Source organism: Diadema antillarum, unplaced genomic scaffold, assembly GCF_040938485.1.
Source record: "Diadema antillarum isolate AM-2024a unplaced genomic scaffold, OU_Dant_1.0 scf00000211, whole genome shotgun sequence".
In the NCBI taxonomy this organism is placed as follows: Eukaryota; Metazoa; Echinodermata; class Echinoidea; order Diadematoida; family Diadematidae; genus Diadema; species Diadema antillarum.
The window spans coordinates 1,789,070-1,808,830 of record NW_027271100.1 but is presented as its reverse complement, the minus strand read 5'-3'; the positions used below and the strand labels follow the sequence as shown (position 1 = coordinate 1,808,830).

The following is a 19,761-nucleotide window of genomic DNA, read 5'->3' as shown; positions in this document are numbered from 1 at the left end:
AGGGTTCAACCACGGAGTGGCGTTATCACACACTCCATAATCTCATCATTCACGCGCTTTCGATCTGTTCGCTTTTCCTACATGAAGCTTGTCCTTCTCTTTAGAAATAGAATGATGTAGAGGTGAAGGAGGAGGAAGAAAAGAAGAAGATGATGATGAAGAAGAAGGAGAAGAAGTATAAAATGATGATGATGATGATGATGATGATGAAGAAGATGATGATGATGATGATAAAGATGATGAAGAAAGGAGAACTAAAGGAAGAAGAAGCTAGGGATAGGAGACGAAGGGAAATTAAGAAGGAGCTGAGGAAGAAATGAATTGAGAAGAAAAGGAAAAAATGACAAGAAAAAGGAAAAAGAGAAAAGAAGACAATTATGATAATAATGGTGATGATGGAGAGGAGAAAAGAAGGAACACAACATCACATACTACAGGTACTACCAGTACGGCTGTGAAAGCACCCAGTTCTTTGGCAGCTAATAAACCTTGCACAGTGAGACCAATAAAACACTGAGTGAAAATGTCAGTTGTTGATTAGTATAGAGGCAATGTACGGAATTGGATGACAGAGAAAGAACAGGTGTCACTGTGTCTCTACCTTTGATTTGTTACCATGGTTACGACTTACCATTGTGATATAAGAGTTGTATCCGGTAATGGATGCCGTTATTGGTCTTGCTATTATCCGGTTCCTGAAAGAAAAACAAAATCAAAGAGCAAAAATCATAAATAGGGTACATGCATACGAACACATTTAAGTATCTATCAACACACCTGTAATCTATGAAGAGTTTTATCGCACAATGGGTTAAGTGACGTTTTCAAACATTCAAAGCAAGTTCATAATTAGAGCAAAATAAAACCTTCCAATTGATACCTCTCTGATTGCATAACAAGGAATATTCTCGAAGTTATGGTTAAAAACGATATCCCATATTTTCTGAGCATTTCCTTTGCATTTCGGCACGTGTAATCGCATATATCTAAAAATTAACAAGAATGGAGATAACTCGATTTGCAATCAAAGTCATTTATATATCAGTACATAGTGCGTGTAGAGAGAGAGGGAGAATTCAAGGAACGACATGTCTCTATCGATGAATTTTTATTGGAAAGCCACATATTACAATTCATAAGTCTCATCATACAAGTTTGGAAAATATCTATAAATATACAGGGCAATCAGTGAAAGGGAATGTTCAGACTGAAACACTTGAAGGCATAAGGAAGATTAGCAGACATCTCACAACAAACTGTGGCTGTTTTTGTGCTCCGCACTAGACATTTCCCCAATACCACACTCAGTATTCCTAACTGCCTAGGGGGCACACTTCAAATTGTGATAGTGCATTGATCGGAACACTCTCATTTTCAAACGCTTCAGAAAAGTTCAGATTATTTCATTTGGCGTGTGAGGAAACGGTGACGGATATTTCTATCGATAAATTACTGCGATTTTGTCCCTTCAGCTGCCATGTAGCTGCCTAGCCTACGGGGCCAGCATCGCACGCAAACCTAATAGAATCGTTACGCAGAAACACAACCATAATTCCGCCCATCGCGTGCTCGCACGCCAGCGGAGCGCGGAAGATCGAACGCCCCGACGCGCCAGCGGTGAAGTTTATAGGGTAAGACATGTCTGGCCGCCGCTGCCCACGGGCATAAACAGAGGGTACATTACATCAGCCCCATCGCTCAAGGCATTCCTTCCTGCTAAATATTGCCCCCTTTCTTCCACTATTTTCTTTGGGGCGTAATTATTTTAAAGGTAAAAAAAAAGGGGCGCCACAGACAGCTGAGAGAGTAAAACGCCCCGAAATGACGGAGCATCCGTGGAAAATGTGTGTAAGGTGACGCGTTAAGATGGCAGAATCGATCTGGGTTGGAGTACGCGGTATTCCTGCATGTCTATAGACAGCCTTTGCAATAATACACAGCTCACTTGCTATTGATAGGCAACAATGACCTTTGACCCAACTCATGCTGATGTAGACGTACAAAATGTGCTTCCGAGCAATAAATGGTTAACGACGTCAAGTGGTAATTGAAATAACTCTTAGGCAAAACGGAAAATTAGGCAGCTATTCATTTGTTGATATCCCCTTATTAACCAAAAAGTCTGTTATCGACAGGTGAGCATTAAAAATAGAATCTGCTCTAGAATTCCTGACGTTTGCCTGTATCGATCTTTGAACGTGTGATCAACGAAAGGGTATGCAAGATGACAGCGGAAAATTTCGACAAAGCCGTTCCGTTTAGGGCGAGGTATGTAGCTTATTCGTACAAAGCTAATCAAAACCAAATTCAAAAGAGACATCATTACTTACAATATTCAACAACTTTTCCTACAAAGATATGCTACTGTTCACAATTAAGAACATATAGATACAATTTTGATATAGGCTTATAATATGAAATTTCCATTACTGTCATAAGTGAATATATAATAGTCATATACAGCGCTTGTTGTAATGTACATAAACACATTATGACACTTGAAAATGTAGGCACAATCAGATACGTGCGCATGAATTTTTTTCAGCATTTCTAATCCTTAAGTAATTAACAGCTTGTATACTTCACTGGCAGAGGATTGACAAAACTTCTTTTAATCAAGGCAGAAGGATGTTTGTAAGTTTTCCTATCATATTGCCATTACAGAAGGTAGATTTGATCAAATGCAAATGGAAAACATTAAAATGGGACGTGTTTGTAGGTACAATGTATTTCAATTCTCTTTGCAAAATATAATTCTTGTACCCACTAGCATACATTAATGAACATGATAAATAGTCATGTGTTCACATTAATCCATTGAACTAGCCTTTGTTGAACGTATACTGTCCTTTTGCAAAGTGCACAAGGAAAATATCGAGGGAAGTACTCAATTCATATAATCATATTCATACATGCAAATCACAAATTAATGTACATGATATATACATATATATATATATATATATATATATATATATGTGTGTGTGTGTGTGTGTGTGTGTGTGCCAGCCCTCTCTTTCTTTCTTTCTTTCTTTCTTTCTGTCTCTTCCCCTCTCTTCTTCTCTTTCACCCTCTCTTTTTTTTTTTTGTTCTCACTCTCTCATATAATGATGATGATATTTCCTATAGGACAGCGTCATTGGTACGGAATGCAGTGACACGGTTACGTGATACGCATAGATAGATAAATATATAAATAAATGAATAAATAGATTTAGCACATTTAATACATGAAGTGCCTTCGAGCTATTCTTAGCACTAAAGTAGTATTTTCGGTAGGTCTCAGTTTTATTTAACTGTGCTAACGATCTCAATGAAAATAGATAACGCAATTCATTATCATTAAATTGAAGAGTATATAATTACTATATCACTGTCTGTTTTCTTACAAATTCTAAAGCAATATCGATTGCGAGTGAACGGTGGAACACTAACTTTCATAATGATAACACAATCGTTGTTATTATCATTTATACCATGATATCGTCATTATTACTATCATTACACAGTCACTATTGACTACATCGCTCGTCGTGATATTGACACCAGCAGTTGGAACTGAAGAGTAAGATGGTTATCTCGCGTTGGCTTGGCTTTGCTACGAATAAAGGAAGTGGCAATGGTAACGCCCGCTCCGCTAGCACGTCTGAGGAGACCATTGTAACTCACTCCCTTATTATGGAGGGTAATAGAGTCCTTCAAACAATGCAGCGACGTATAGAGACACTGACAGTGAATGCAAGATGGGCATGATACAGAGCTGTTCATTCTAGAAATTATTATCATGAAAATTACTGGCGCTTTTCACAAAGGAAAAGAATGATTGTAAAAACAAACAAACACACACACACACACACACAAACATCACCTGCATGTATACAGGGAGGTGAGAGAAAACACCTCACCTTCGTGTTGTATAATTTTTTCTTATTTACAGTCCTTGATCGTGTATACTGGTGCAATGTGTGATTATGATTCTCTCTTTGATCTGATGTATTCAGGTGTCCAAAATAGAGTTGGAGACTCAGCAATGTATGCATAGGCCTATATATGTGTGTAAGTCATATATCTATATCTCAATCTATATGTAGCTTACATATCAAGAAAAGGTAAAGTTATATGGCAATAGCTCTTTGGTAAAGAAAAAGATGAGGCTTCTTACACTGGGGGTGTAGCATACTGCAAGAACAGGATGACAAACTAAGTTTTGTGATGATATTATTCGTTATTGCGTTGGTATTGCCATGAATATCAATGATTACAATAAGCCTTAAATCGAGCAAACCCACATAAGCTAGCGGTAATTTTCTTGAGGGACCGAACTGAAGTGACCATTTTCATCGGGCAGCCACACAGTGTGCTATTTACAGAGACATGTCAATTACACACCTCATATGGTGACTGTTACAGTGCATCGATGGCTTACACACACAGGCATACATATTCGTGTACACACATTATATTTGTGTGTGTTCACACACAAATACACACGTTAATATATGTAAATTTACTATAGGTGGGTGTTTGCGCGTGTAATACAAAACAGAAAATGGCTACATATTTCTGAATTTTACGTACAAACGTGCATGTTTGTTTTATATTTCCGAAGATATCATATAGGCCCTATGTAAACGTGGTATGATTTGTGTGTAGGCCTTATATTTATAGTCACTATCATTACAAACGTTGCATAATATAGTGTAAATCTTGTCTATAACTGTAAAAATGGGCATTCTTACTTGTAACTGTCTCTATGTCTAAAAGAATAATAATCTGTTTCAAATGAGCAAATACGGATTAAATACCATGCAATAAGCCATGTGTCACTCAATAGTGTCACACTATACAACCTTTCTGTCATGTCGTTGTACTTAAAGACTGGTGGCGAAAGTGATACTGAATGTCTCAGAATCTCTGCTATGAGGCCTGTATACACCTGTTAAGTGTTACAAAAAGATGTTTTTAAAGTCATAGGCCTACAGGTGTACGTTAGGTCATCTTATAATTCACTAGCTGCAATCAGTCATGCGTGCAAAATAAAAGATTCTAACTTCAGCTTAGCCGTGCATGCATTCGAATTGCCGAAAGGATTCATTACAGAGAGTACTAATAACTTCCTCATCGTAACCTTTTGAATGGCATTCTGTTTTCAAAATATCTGGCTTTGCAGAGGGTTAAAGGGTAAAGAATAGCAGATTGTCCTCATCCTGGTTTGAGGACCCCGGAAACGTTCTTGTTGGAGTGGGAAAGGAGAACATGCGACTCCCCCCCCCCCCCCCCCCCCCCCACACACACACACATTTTCCCCACCCCTCCATCCAACCGACCCCCGCCAAGCTCTTAATCCTGCCATATCACACTGCGTGAAAATAATGCTAAATCGCTGTAGCCCAAAGAGACCAACGCCAACCTCACGAGGTGAATACTACTCTGGTCTGACTAAATTTGAGCAGGCAATAGTGTAATACACGGCAGATCTATCAAATGCTTTCTGTCTTTAATTTGCCTCGACGAAGGGTTTAGAATGAGATTAGTTTATCTCGTCAGATTGGCTTTATCCATAACAGCTCTCTTTGGGGTCTGGTGACTTGATCTTCACCCGTGATTCCGTTCTAACCTGTGCAGAAGGAGGCCGCCATTTTTACACATCCTTCAGACCTTTCCGCCACATTTCGGAATAGTAGTTGGACTTAGAAACGGGTGTTTGGTAATAAGGTCACGTAATTATAATAATATCATTTCGAACAAATTAAGGCTTAAAATAGCCACCATCCTGTATAGTTTTTACTATCTGATAAGAAAGCATTAATCGAATGCCATTCTCACCTCTTTGAATACTTTAAACGTTCTCCAGAAAGTCAAAGAGTGATTCAAAAGCCTTACATGTCATTTTTACGTCATTAAAAATGGGTAAAGCAATGCTATTGCTGACGTAATATTATCATTTTAAGCCACATGAGACGGACTTTTTGGCACGTTTTTTTCTTGAATGTCCCGAAAGTGATATAAAAATTAGGTTGAATACCTTTAACCAAAGTAGTACCAAACGGAGGTATATTGGTGGAGAGTGCAAATTCTCTTCCATGACTGAAGTCTTGCTTACCGTAACAAATCGATATCTTTATATAAATGAATGAATTTAAGATATATACCATGAAATATAGTACGTATTATTCACATGATATGCTTGTAACGAGAACTCTTCTTTATTTTTTCATGTTAACATTTTTTATTTTGTTATACTGATTTCTTTTATACAAGTGGAGAAATAAAACTTACTTAAACGAAACGAAATGAAGACTTGTTTGCTTTAACAAATCGATATCTTTATATAATGAATAAAATCCTATAAGTATTCGCACCAAAAATATAACACAACCCAAAACGGAGAAAACTAAAGCTCTGAACAATTTAATTAGTATTATAACATAAGACAAATGAAATAAAGCATGAATTGAATTGAAAAAAAAATAAGACAAGGACAATGCTTAATACCTTGAGAGTATTGCATGCGGAAAAAATAATTAACCGCCTTGAAAGGGAAACGCACTGAATGTTTATGTTAATTTTTATTTTAAAACTAAAAGGTATAATCAAACAACAGTGAGTTATATAGTTACATATTACGTATTGAGTGATCCACGTAATTCAAGGCCTGCTTCTCAGTGGAACACTCTTTTCCATAATTACTTTTCTGTCAACCTTAATAAGTATACATTGTTAGCCTTGATTATTCTACTTAATTGCGCATACATGTATATCTCATTATAAACTTTGTGATTAACAATGCATTATGCATTTCATACAACTTGATAAAACAGTATGATTTGTGCTATGTTTGCTTTGTGTTTTGTTTAACCTTCTATTGATGGAAATAACACTCATTGACAGGAGAGCTAAGGTCTTATCGAAGTCGCCTTAAAGTAGAAAGTTGTGGAATTTCAGACTGTTTTAGCAAGAAAATTGTGATGATATCAGGCAAATCTGACGAGGATATGACGTCATTGCCTCACTACTCTCTCAGGATTTATTTTATGAAAAATTCATAGAAGATCGGTGGTTTATCAGTGACTCAGAAAGTACGACTCCCGAACCTTTATGAATGTTATCATTACAAAGTCGGATACCAGATATAATATTATATCATATTATTTCCTTTTGAGTTATATAAATGAAATGAAATTTTAACAAGATTTGTGTATAGGCTCAATGGAGATTGTCATTGATTTTAATTCTATGGTATTGTCGTGTCATCTAATCGTCTAATTTCCATAATTATTATGAGATGGTGATTGATGCTACTTCTTATAGAAAACATGCGTGATATTAGGGTTTGTTTTCTTTGTTAATTTTGTTCTATTGAAATGCATCTATCACTGATGATCTGTTGTTTACTTACTAGAGTTAACTTATACATATCAAGATTATGGAATGGATGTCCTCTCTATACCTTTACAATGATTTCGAGAAGACAGCGTAAAATGGTAAAGAAAAATGTCGTTAGATTTCTTTACTTTATGCTCTAATATTGACAGCGAGCAATGTCCATTCTGGGTGGTGTCCACGTTTATAAAGAAAGAAACTAACGGACACCATGACAGATACCAAAATGGGTAGTAAGAACCTAAATTTATTCAAAACGCATTTATTTCGAACACATTTTGATGATGGAGCGTGTGGAGATTTTGTTATCATTATTGTTATCATGATTATGAAAAGTAGTATTAGTTCTAGTGGTAATAGTATAGTAGGAGTAGTAGTAGAAGTAGTAGAAGTAGTAGAAGTAGGAGTAGTAGTATAGTAGTAGTAGTAGTAGCAGTAACAGGAGTGGTAATAGTATAGTAGGAGTAGTAGTAGAAGTAGTAGAAGGAGGAGTAGTAGTATAGTAGTAATAGTAGTAGTAGTAGTAGTAGTAGTAGCAGTAACAGGAGTGGTAATAGTATAGTAGGAGTAGTAGCAGAAGTAGTAGAAGGAGGAGTAGTAGTATAGTAGTAGTAGTAGTAGTAGTAGTAGTAGTATAGTAGCAGTAACAGGAGTGGTAACAGAAGTAGACGCATTATCATCATTATCATTATCATTATCATAATATTACCTCCATTCTCATTATTATGGTAACTTGTCTTGATATGAAACTATAGGTATGGCTGCCCGTCGATGTTCATGATAGGAAATAACTATACACCTGTATTACAAACATAGACAGACAAGGATACGCTACCAACAGAATCACTACAAGGCACCGGTTACGAGAGATTATACATCTATTATAACAACTCATATAAACAAGGTAGAAAAAAAAAAGCATTTGCGAATAATGAGGGTTAAGTCGTTGAAATAAAACTATAGGCCTGTATAATTATATAGGTCTATGTATTTTTTTTTTCAGTCGGTGCATGGTAATCAGCTGGTAGGGTTATAATGCGAAGAACTTTCTTTACTTGTCTTGGAATAATATCAGGGAGGTTTTTGTGAAAGACCATATCCGTTTTAGTCTGGAATCCTTGATACAATCCGAAACTGATACATGTAAAACGACAGCAGGGATTTGAATAATCAAACAATGTCGATTTTGATGTGTTTGTTTCCTGTTCTTAAACGGAAACAGTGGATTACTTGAAGAACGCGTCAGATTGATATCTCCTTGTTTAAATTGGTGTTTTTGTCTTATCTGTTCGCTCCCATCCGATCTTCATATGAAGCATTAAACACAGAACATGAAGTACTCCTAAAAGGAAAAAAAAACAGTAAATAGTACCTTTTATAGGTGTACTACTATAAACAATGGAATACGTACCTATAACAAGAATTGCCCTTTCTGTCTACAAGAGGTAAACTCTCCTGGATGATTTCTCATGTCCAATTTAAAAAAAAAAAATCTGAAAGAGTTTTAGAATTGAGTTTCAGAATAAGATTATTGTGATGGACTTATTTGAGGGAGAAATTGCATTTCGGCAATCTTGCAACAAACATTGCCGACATTTTGCCCAACTCAATGTCAGGCGACATCGGGCGTTACTTGGTGTCTCTGAATTGACATAATACTGGCGAACAGCTGAAAGCTTAGTTAGCGGAAGGGAATACGTGAGGCCAATGTGCACGGGTTGACTATCTAGAGCGCAATCACTCCAATGCAAGCGGTAATGATAATCACATACTCTGTTGGTTTGGGTTTTTTTTTTTCCTCCGGGCTGCGCTAAGTAATGTTGCCGAAATCAATTTAGAAACAATGGCGGAACGGCTTACGCAGAGTTCTCATCAGCATTCAAGGGCGACTGCTCGGGAATGAGTAGCTGACATACACATCATCTACGTACGCCGCCAAAAGTTGACCTGGTCCATTCGCTCTACAGCAGGTTGTTTACTAAATGCCATCATTTTTCACTGAAAATTGAACTGTCGTATATTTCAAAAGACAACCCGTCGAAATTTGATAGTTACCCTCTCTTTATTATCATGAAAATGATTATTTGTGCATACGTAAGGATTTCATTAGTTTCCGTTTTCTCTACTTTGTCTACGTGCACGACAGTAATTTTTATTATCATCATTATTATTATTATCGTTTTAAGTCTGTGTGACTCTACTGTTCCCATGGCAATGCCCTGACCGTAACACTTAGGTGGGGCTAACCGTCCGAAGAAACTATGGTTATTGCTAATATCAATGCGTACTGTATCTACACAGCTGCATTTCGGAGGCATCATTTGTAATTCTGAATAAGCTTTTATAGGCTCAAAGAAACTCAAAACAATACCTTATAACGAAAGAAAAAATAAGCAGTAACGTTAAAATAGCACTGTTTTGACTATTAAAGCTTTACAAATCACAATAAACCGTGCTAGCATATAGACTTCATTCTTCTTTGTTATGAGCCTTATCAAACGAAGTGCACTATTTAGGGAACTAAGGCCTATTTCAAGAAATAGTAGACAGTTGTATGCGAAAACTTTCTTTATACAGATAAGATTTGTCTTGTAAAAGAGCTCAATGGCAAAAAGCACAAAAATTGTAGTTTCCATCTAATGTAGTTACTGCCTTTTTGTTCTCGATCAAGCAGCAATGGCACTGTTACGGAAGAAGGTAGGCCTACTCACCCTGTCTTTTTCGATGAAATCGACGAAGGCCGTCCTCTCAACCTCGATGGGTTGTCCGGCGCGGTCGTACAGCGCGATGACGAAATGGAAGAAGTTGCTCTTTCGCAGGTTGCTTGGAGGCTGCTTCTCGAAGTGAGCTCTCGCCATCCCGCATGAACTGTTCGGCAAAACAACAACAAAAATCATTATAATGTCATTATGCGTTTCGATGTATTCCTCTTCACAGAATAAAATAGACTTTCAAAAATAATACACAATTACACTTTACACACACACTGAATCTCTCCCTCTTTTGAATTTCTCTTCTCTACACACACATTCCCATTCCAGTTTAATGCCTACATGCAGTCATCTTAGATTATGGTTTCTTGTTGTCACAGCACATATATATTTTAGTAATGAATTCAGTGCTGTCGGTATATTTGAAGAGAAAGAAATGCTAACTTTACACACTGAAGACAGTGAAGTCCAATATTGGTTTATAAATCATACTCCTCGAATACCAAGGCATGCAAATGATTTCTATCATTAAGTAGCAATGTAGGTAGAATTTGAATCTGGACATACATTAGGCAGCCAGAAGATTACGATGAATATTCAAAGTTCTGAATAACAAACACGGACGAATATATTATCATGTGACCATTTTCGAGAATTTTCAAACTGTAAAGAGAGGTTCAATATTTTCTTTCCTGTGCTTAGGTCTAATCCTATGATTTCCCTGAAGATGGGTAAGTGATGTTCACCTTTTTTAAAGCCTCATTGTTTATGTTCTTTGTCCAAGCGACAGCTATCATACCGAGTTTTTTAATCAATCAATGGAAAAGATATCGTTTTTATAACAAATAGGCCTAATCGTTAAATTGAGTCTGAAGAAGAGTTTTTGGATCCTTTCCTTCTTTTTTTTTTTGTCTGCACGTGTACATCATATCGATAGAGAACGATGTCTGGGAGACGAAAACATTTTATTTTACTGGCATCTCCAGATGCTGTAAGATTCTTGTTTCAAATTGGGTTACCTGGGTTAAGACAGAGCGCCCCACTTCACGTAATTCAAGGCGACGTTATTAAACACCGACCAGAAATTAGCGATCTCCAAAAGTCACATGAATATTAATGAGATCGATTTTTGGTTTTAATCGTATGAGATGTACCTTCATTACCGATGCACATACATACGGCGGAAAATGATTCGTGTGGGCCCAAGTGTTTATTTATGCGTATGTGTATATGTGCCTGTCGACGTGAGTGTGTGTGCGTGCGTGCGTTGTGTGTTTATGTGGTTGGACGTGGGATTGTGTGTGATTGGATTTAGATCGTGTGTGTGCTCTGTGTATGAGCAGTGTCAAATGTGTTTGAGTCCGTATCAAGCCTGTCGCCCGTTAACATGGTTAATGAGTTAAGAAATTAATACACGGTCCCAACTGGGTACAGCATGTTACCGATGGTTGTGCCATTGGGACACCTAATATCCTTCAGCTCACTTTCTATAACATGGCTTTCCATACTGACAAACTTAAGTTAGCCAATTGACAATAGAAGAGGAAACTAGGGGACTCTCGATACAGAAAAAAGGAAGATATTTCATCCACCAATTTTATGATTACTTTCTTCCCTTGAACTCTAACCTAAATCTCTTAGCACAGCCAATTCTGGTTCGTTAGTCAATAATGTTCAATACCTATCCCAGGAAGCGATGGCATTCTATATATACCCCAAGCGATTTTCAACCGTGAAAGGATAATCGATTTGCCATATCACCAACTGTGCGATGTTTCGAGTTTTATAGCGAGCGAAAAGGAAGATAACATGTTTCGATAGAATTTTCGTTTCATGTGTTTTATACTAGTATCAACGTATTGAATTTTTCCGTTTTATCTCTCCCGTATGATAGAACAGATTATCCTTCATTACTCTTAAATGTATTGCGAATTTACATGGACCATAACAAAAAAAAATCATTGATTACTATGATAGCCTTCCATACATCAAATGTCGCCATGACTATATACATACAACAGCACGGTAGTGTACAGTGTCTTTTTCCTTTATTTAAGTCGTTACATATGACTTAAGACATGGAATTCATCCTTTAATAACACAATAATTGCTGCAGTAAAGACTCAGGGTAAGAAAGTTGTCGTAAAAGTTTGTACGTGTGAGTCAGACGAATTATTTTAGTTTTCCTCTCGTCAGGTCGAAGGTTTCTTATTTCCGAGTTTTGTATGCATACGTGTAACGAAAAGAGTTTGACGATGTGACATATAAAAAAAATCACTTTATTCCTCTTACGCTGCAAAGACACAAAACAAAAATAAAGTTCAGTTAGGAATGGACGTAACAATAAAAAGACGCTTGTAAATGCTCATATTACATTTGACCATTTTGACAAGGGGGCCTACTGTAGTAGTGTAGAACCTGTAGAACCTTATGGTGCTTGGGTGTCTTTCGGAGGTATCAAAAAATTTCAAACAGTAATAGTTCGCATGATTTGTGTTCATTTTGAGATGCACAACTTTATGTGGACACCCGCGAAACAAAATCATGTACCACCACCGTTATTTTCCAGTGATGTGAGAGTGAGCGTTCTATCGACATGCATCCCCGTGAGCTTCGGCGTGATAGTTGGCTGGAATAACATAGCACAGTGCCCGTACGGCCGTCCCGATACAGACATGGCATCGCATCTACAGAGAGTCATGGCTTTGCTGTCGATACAAAAAGCATACGTGGGTGAGTATGGGGCCCTCCGCTACTTGGCATCGCAACGCCGAACTTTTAAGGATCTTTTTCAAGAGGAGCCTTGACTACTTAAAACCCGCTGAAAATAAAACATGGCTCAGTGAACGTTAAAATCAACAATGCGTAATGAAACATGTTGTAGATGTTCATGATTTTAATGAACTTGAATGGAATACTCACTATTTTCTAGTGTCGCCTCCTCTCATTTACCCTCTGCCTCTCTTGTCGGTATTTTCTTTAAAAGAGAAACGTACAAAAGAAGTCCCACTTTCGCGCGACAAAGGTGCGCTATATATATGTGACGTGACACAACAGTTGTGTTTACCGTTCCGTGAAGTAGACGCATGCATTCGATTTTGAGAAAAGACGGGCGAAGGGACCCAGGGCATTTCAGTAAAATGTCGAGTAAATTTTATCGCATTGTCCTCCAATTTGCCTCCTGCAAATACCGAAATATCAGCAGTTTGAAGAACGACAAAAAGGTAAATAGAGGAAGAAAGAAATCTAGGTTACAGGCTTCTTGCAAGAACTCTTATCCCAAAACAGTCATACAAGGGGAAATTAGGGCCATGCGAAGCCGCAAAAGAGGTCTACATCGTTTACAAGTGGCCCTACATCAATAGGAAACAAAGCGGTACCTACAGCAAGACGCACAGCGTCACTCCCATATCAGACACACATACATTAAATATTTACGAATGTGATGTATACTTCAATCATAACGTGAGAAACTAGTTAATAAGTTCTTAACATGAAAGCACCTTCAGCATCCCAAATCAACAATAAAGCGAAATTATTTCTGTCAGATAATGGGGCACTATTAAATAATATTTTAAGAGTTTGATAACTTTTTATGAAGTTTTGATATAATTATCTTTAAAAAATGTGTCAGACAACGTAGGGATCACAGCATGACCAAGAAGAAAGAGTATTGAAGTATTTATGAAAAATGTTTATAAAACCAAGTATCCAACATATATAATAAAAAGCTTATTTTTGTAAAATTACCGTGAAGTGCATGGGTGTTGAATGAATAGACACGGGTCAATATCGTCTGCTCGTGATCCAAGACGCGCTATGAAAGTGAAATAACCCCGTTATCGGGGGAAATAACACAGTATCGCGGTAAAAGATTGATATTTCCCCGGATGGCTCCTGATTTTCCCCGACTCTTGCTCAATTTCGTTGAGTTAACAAAGTCTAAGCAGCAAGCGTTCGTTCTTGCCTAGTTGTCGAACCACTCTCTTTCCCTAATGCTTATTTTCAACTCTCCCTTACCTTTTTAATTCTTCCCACCGTCGCTCTCACTATGCTCAAGCGGCTCCAGGGATGCCGACTCCGTCCCTACATCTCAAGGTTTATTTGCTATCTACAGATACCATCGCCGCTCCCTGCGCAAGATTTGACATCGGCAAGTGAGCAGCTATTTGCATCCGCTTGCGTATCGGACAGTCATTAATGTATTTTGTACTTGACTCTAGCGTCTATCAACATAACCCGACCGGCCAGACGCAATTATACTAACGGGAACGTCGAGCTCTCTTACTACGCACGGCTTGCTCCGACTATCGATGTGTACAAAGGCGAATGTAATCTTCGCAGTGTACACGTTGCCTGCTTCTTCTTTTTCCTGATTCTTCGTGGTGTATTGAGCAAAGGGAGACAATCGGGTTGCAATTAAGCTTCGCTAATTTCAGGAATTTCCTGAGAATAACGGCCACGGTACTTTACTCCTTTTGCTCTTCGGTCCATGCGAGCTGCACACTATTGATTTCTAAGCAAACATTTAGTTGTTGACGTGATTTACCATAATTTGCAGTATGAACAGCATATAATCATCCAGATCAGCACAACATTTAGCCTTTGTTGTTCGAAGTTCTTTGTATGCACTGCCTTACTTTTTTTTTTCCGTTGAGCGCGATTTGCCCATATTTCTACCCATCCCCCCCCCCCCCAACATACACACACCTTTTTTGTTTCACAACCATTCGCTCTGGTCGTAAAGTTATCGACTGCAAACAGGTGTTTTTTTTAAGTTACTAATGTGTTTGTCCGTGCAGTTTGACACTTCATATATATGTCTATCCAGAAACACAGAAAAGCAGAGAAGCAATGGAAATGAGGAGTGGATGAAATAATGCGAAGTGTAACCATATTTTAAAAGGTCTTAGGTCCTCGCCTGACATCAAGAAGGAGAAACTATTAACCGTCTACTACGTGTTTCATGGCAATGCGATGGTTAAAACGTATCCTGCACGACGATGATGTATCAGATTTCTGTATCGCTTTTCCACAGATATAGTTTATCTTTAGTCATTGTATTCTTGTTAAACCTGAGAACATTCTTTTCGGCACATTGTTATTCCCTTTAATAGCTTTGCATATAATTATCATTACCTTTTCTTTTGGGGCAAGGCATTGAATCAGTGATGCTATAACTTATAAGGCAGTATCGCTGTTACACAAAATATGTTGCGCGTAAAAGACTTCGTCTTGTAACTACAGTTGTCTTTAAATAGTAATGTCAACCAAACAGTTATGAAATGAAGTAGCATAAAATGGACTACCTTCGGTTAATTTTTCATTTGCGTGTCACTGAATAAGGTTGTTACTATCAGTCCTCGTGTAAACATAAATACATTTGGAGGTAGATCCCCAAAATGAACACAATGTCAATAATGTATACAACTCATAAGCTTTGCCTGTTCCGTACATGGTAGTTCAAAATTATTCTGAAAGTCATAATTTGATAAATTAGTGGCGTCTAAATGATCATAAATTACAATGTTGACGAAAAATGTTTTCCAACAGAACAAAGCATCGATGAGTGAAAACAGCACAGGACAAAGGAGAATGACATCGTATTACTGAATAAAACATGTTTCTCTACCTCTGTAGTAAACCGTTTCGAAGACACTCATGCACTGCTTTTCTTTATCTCAATTGGAATATTTTCTTTTTTGTATGACTACAAAATGAGTACAGTTATCAACAAAATTGGCGTAAATTAAATGAAAATAGATGTCTGATCAAGCTACGAATGTGCCTTACACTGGAAGAGATTGTTGACTTCAAAATTTAATCCTGAATTACTTTTACACTTGTCTACCCCCTCCCTCCAAGGAAATGCAAACTGAAAACGGTGCCATTCGTTTTCATACAGGATTGGAAAAGCAGTGATGGAAACGCAGTAAGTGAAAACAAAATACAGAAAAAGTTGTTGTGGCAGTAGTAGCAGAAGTAAGCAAAATCATAGCAAGCTGTAGTAGGAGTAGAGGGAGAAGCAGCTATAGTTACCAGTATATGGCTAGGTTCATCAAAGCACAAATGATATTACTAGTGCTTTTAAGAATGGGAACGGAAGAAGTGGTAGAAGTGGAGGTAGTAGTAGCAGCAGACTTGTAACAACATTAAAAACAGTAGTAATGTCCTAATGTCAGAAGTATAATCAGATGTTGCAGCTGTTGGGTTCTGGTTAAGCTGAATTTTCGCGCAACGTAAATATAATACCGCTAGTAGAACTGTCAATGGTATAGGGCTGGTAAATTAATTGGAGAGGTAAACAAATATTCGGTGATCACAATAATTGTTCATGGACTTTCTAAACAATTTTCCAGTTATAAGCAGTAATGAGCAATCAGTGAAATTTAACATGATTACAATCATCATATCAAAATTGTTTTAGAAGTTTGCAGATATGACAAAGTATTACTTTGAGCAATACTAAGTTTGAGATACCCGAGCGCGAGCAATGCCAAGTAATTACAAAAGAATAGTTATTTGTCACTTTTACTGTTTTGTTATAAATCAAGTTACTAAGGAATTATTACATTTCATAGTGGTAAGGAAAGGTAGTTTGCGGCGGCTGAATTGACAAAATGCCCATTTGTCTTTTTATCTAGTTAAGGTTGTTAGTGTGTGTATGCTTGCAGGTACTTCAAAGCCGTATAAAGTAGCTAAGGAGGCAGGGAAATAAGTTGTTTATTAAGGTGTTATTTACCTGGCGCTTTGGTCTACCATGCCGGGCTGCATCCAGCCGGCTCTAACGGCCGACGACCCCACCTGAGCCGTGTTGATGATCGGTTCTTCCTTGAGGTTGGTGGAACCCCGCGTCAACGAATCCTGAATCCCAAACATGTGTTTAGCAAACTGTCTGCTGATCCAAAGCTGGTAACCACGGCCGAAAAACAACAACTTCGTCAGGCCGGCGCTAATATGTTCCTTTAAAAAAAAGTCGAGGATGAAGAGACGTTATTTTGATGCGTCTCCAAAAATACTGCTCAGTGTGGAAGGTGTTGAATTATTATTCTGGGCAATTAATGCCGAGTGGTTGTCGGAGACGACGACGAAGACTAAGAAAAAGCGTTGCCTGCTTGGTCCCAAAAGTCTCGTTTGCTGTATCAGCGATCCGGTCTGCGGGGAGACAAGGGTACGTATACGGTGGCCTTTTGGCTCGCCGAACCGCGGGCGTGGCGATAGGTGAGCGTTTGGAGAGTTGACGTTGCTGCTTCAAGAGGGCCCGCGCGGGACGCTTACAAGCTCGCATGCGGTCTTGGGCGGCCTGCTAGGGGACGATTCCTCGGCCACTTGTCGCTGTCTGGTTACTGGCTCCTGGGACTCGCAGTCTGTTGCTGCATCGTGCTGCTTGGTAAAGCTGGCGGAGCAATGGTGTTGGGTGTAAAAGTCGCGGTGGTTTAGAGTAACGGCAATTGATAGGCTCTCTTCTCACAGTTCTACTGGGTAATCTGAATGCAGCAGACGATGCTTTAAGCCGCTGCTTCTACCGCTGTGCACAGACTAACTAATGCAGATAAAACACGTGGATAACGGCACCGACATCAGTTACTACGTAACAGGGTTGGAAAAATGGTAAGTTGACCAGAGGGTCGTGGGTGAGTATATAAGTGAATGACAACAGTGAGGGTGATTTTGTACCGGTATTGTGTTATCCCCTCTGTCAGTATATTTCTCTGATTGCCAGGAGTTAGTGTTTCGGGGTAAACGGCTGTTCAGATGTGATATACAGTATATGCCTAACCAACGTTCACGTGCACGACTTGCTGTGGGTGAGTGTTTCCTATTGCCCGTTACCCTGACTTCTGCCTCCCCCTGTCCTCTCGGGGCCGCCTTTTGTTCCCGTCAAGTGCCCGCTGTCGAGCTGTGATCGTCCCTCCGGACTCGAATCCTTAGGGAGTTCGCACACTCGGCGCATCCCTTCCCAACACAGCGCGCGGGTCTTGCCCTAGCAGCCCCCACACGAAGCATCATCAGCATGCCGCGCTCCGCCCAGTTCTGCCTAATATGGCTAATGGCATGCGCGGAATGTGAATGGAGCCAATCAGGCGAGCGTAATCCGTGCCTATTTTCTGCTTGAGTTTCGGCACGAATTAGAAAATGACATGTCCACCGAAGTTGCTGTCTCAAAACACTTCACTGTCCGCTTTTCTCAGTGTTTGCTTCTCTCCCTGCCCGTCCCTACATTGTGTTACCATATTCTGTTTGCACCATGTTCAAATGCACATCTCACCAGCAGTCATGTATTGATAAAACTTCTCTGCAATTCCTCTTTTCCACATTAGCATAAACTTACTAATACACACCAATTATAAAACACATAATTATATTCACACGCACATTATACACACACGCATTTTCGACTACATACACACACTGACACAAAGAAAAATGTTGCCTGAGCAAAACAAATTGAATTGAACAAATCAACATTATTTTTTTGTCATCACTCCATCACTTATCAGCATTTTTTTTTTTTTTGGGGGGGGTATTTTCATGATACTCGAGTCTGTTTCTGCGAAAACATTTCATAGCATACATACCCACACTTTTCACTGCCCTCAGTTATGAACTATGAGTATCTATGCATTATTATAAAGACCAGAACAGCATACCCAACCACGATAAACCTGACAACCTTTGACTTTTATCAATAAAGCCAGACTTCACATTTTACCGCATCAATGAAGAGAAACACTGAGGCAATGTATACCAAAACACATCTGTAATAGGAATATGTATGTTTCATGATATTTGGATGAACGACGGTCAGATGGAATACAGTGCTATGCTCTGCCAGCTTGACCGTGTGTGCAGAGAATATGGCAATGGAACGGAATGTAACAAGCGTTGTTCTGTACGGATGAACGCCCTCGCCGTGTTAACGGGGGATTACCCTTGAATCGCAGCGGGCTAGCTGCGGCAGAGATGGGGGATCCTCTTTCGCTCGTTTGCGCTGAGTTCACAGCGGCTGCCTCGCTCGCGCCGTGTTTGACCACAAATCGCAGAGAGAGGGCGATAGGATCTCGACTCAGCTTAGACGCTCCGGGCTGCTCGGAGGGGGACGTGATGGGGAGGGGGAAGGGGGAGGGGCGAAGGACTGGGTATTAGAGGGGAGAGGAATTATTTCGGGAATGAACATACATGATAGACTGTTCTTTCCTTACGAAAGCACTCTTGCTCATATTCATCGTATGTAAAGTTGGTGTTTGTTCCATTTTTATGTAACTTCAGTGACTGCACTGAAGTAATAATGTTCATATTTCGCTAACAGATAACAACGGGAGCTTAATGAATGATCGCATTTGTCGATAAATAAACGTAGCAATAATTTTCAGTATCATTTTTATTTTCTTACATGATGCAAAGAAATGAACTCCTAACATAAAAATGAGATACATGTCAGAATTAATTTCAGAACGAAGCTTGTGTTGAGATAGTTGACTCGATATCTACGCTGGGTAATCCCATTTGTAACACAAACGAAAAAGCGTTTCTCTTGTAGTCTTTTCAACATCTAATTTCTATTTAACAATTAGAGACATAAATATATATTTAGATATTTGTATCATTTGTAAACAATAGTTTCTATCTATGATTCAACGTCTTTATAACTTCAAATATTTATTGA

At 38.6% G+C, this 19,761-nt stretch overlaps 1 protein-coding gene across 1 annotated transcript in view; it reads right to left on the bottom strand.

Annotated features, from left to right (window-relative positions):
- The window catches only part of LOC139724341 (transcription factor COE1-like), a 148,188-nt gene extending 130,872 nt beyond the window's left edge, over positions 1-17,316 (bottom strand). Inside the window, exons 1-3 of the mRNA XM_071635492.1 lie at positions 16,837-17,316; positions 10,095-10,251; positions 632-695 (exon numbers count right to left, since the gene is read on the bottom strand). Coding sequence (XP_071491593.1) covers positions 632-695; positions 10,095-10,251; positions 16,837-16,973 — 358 coding nt within the window. The 5' untranslated portion in view covers positions 16,974-17,316. The remainder of the gene's footprint in view (positions 1-631; positions 696-10,094; positions 10,252-16,836) is intronic.
- Positions 17,317-19,761: the final 2,445 nt, after the last annotated feature.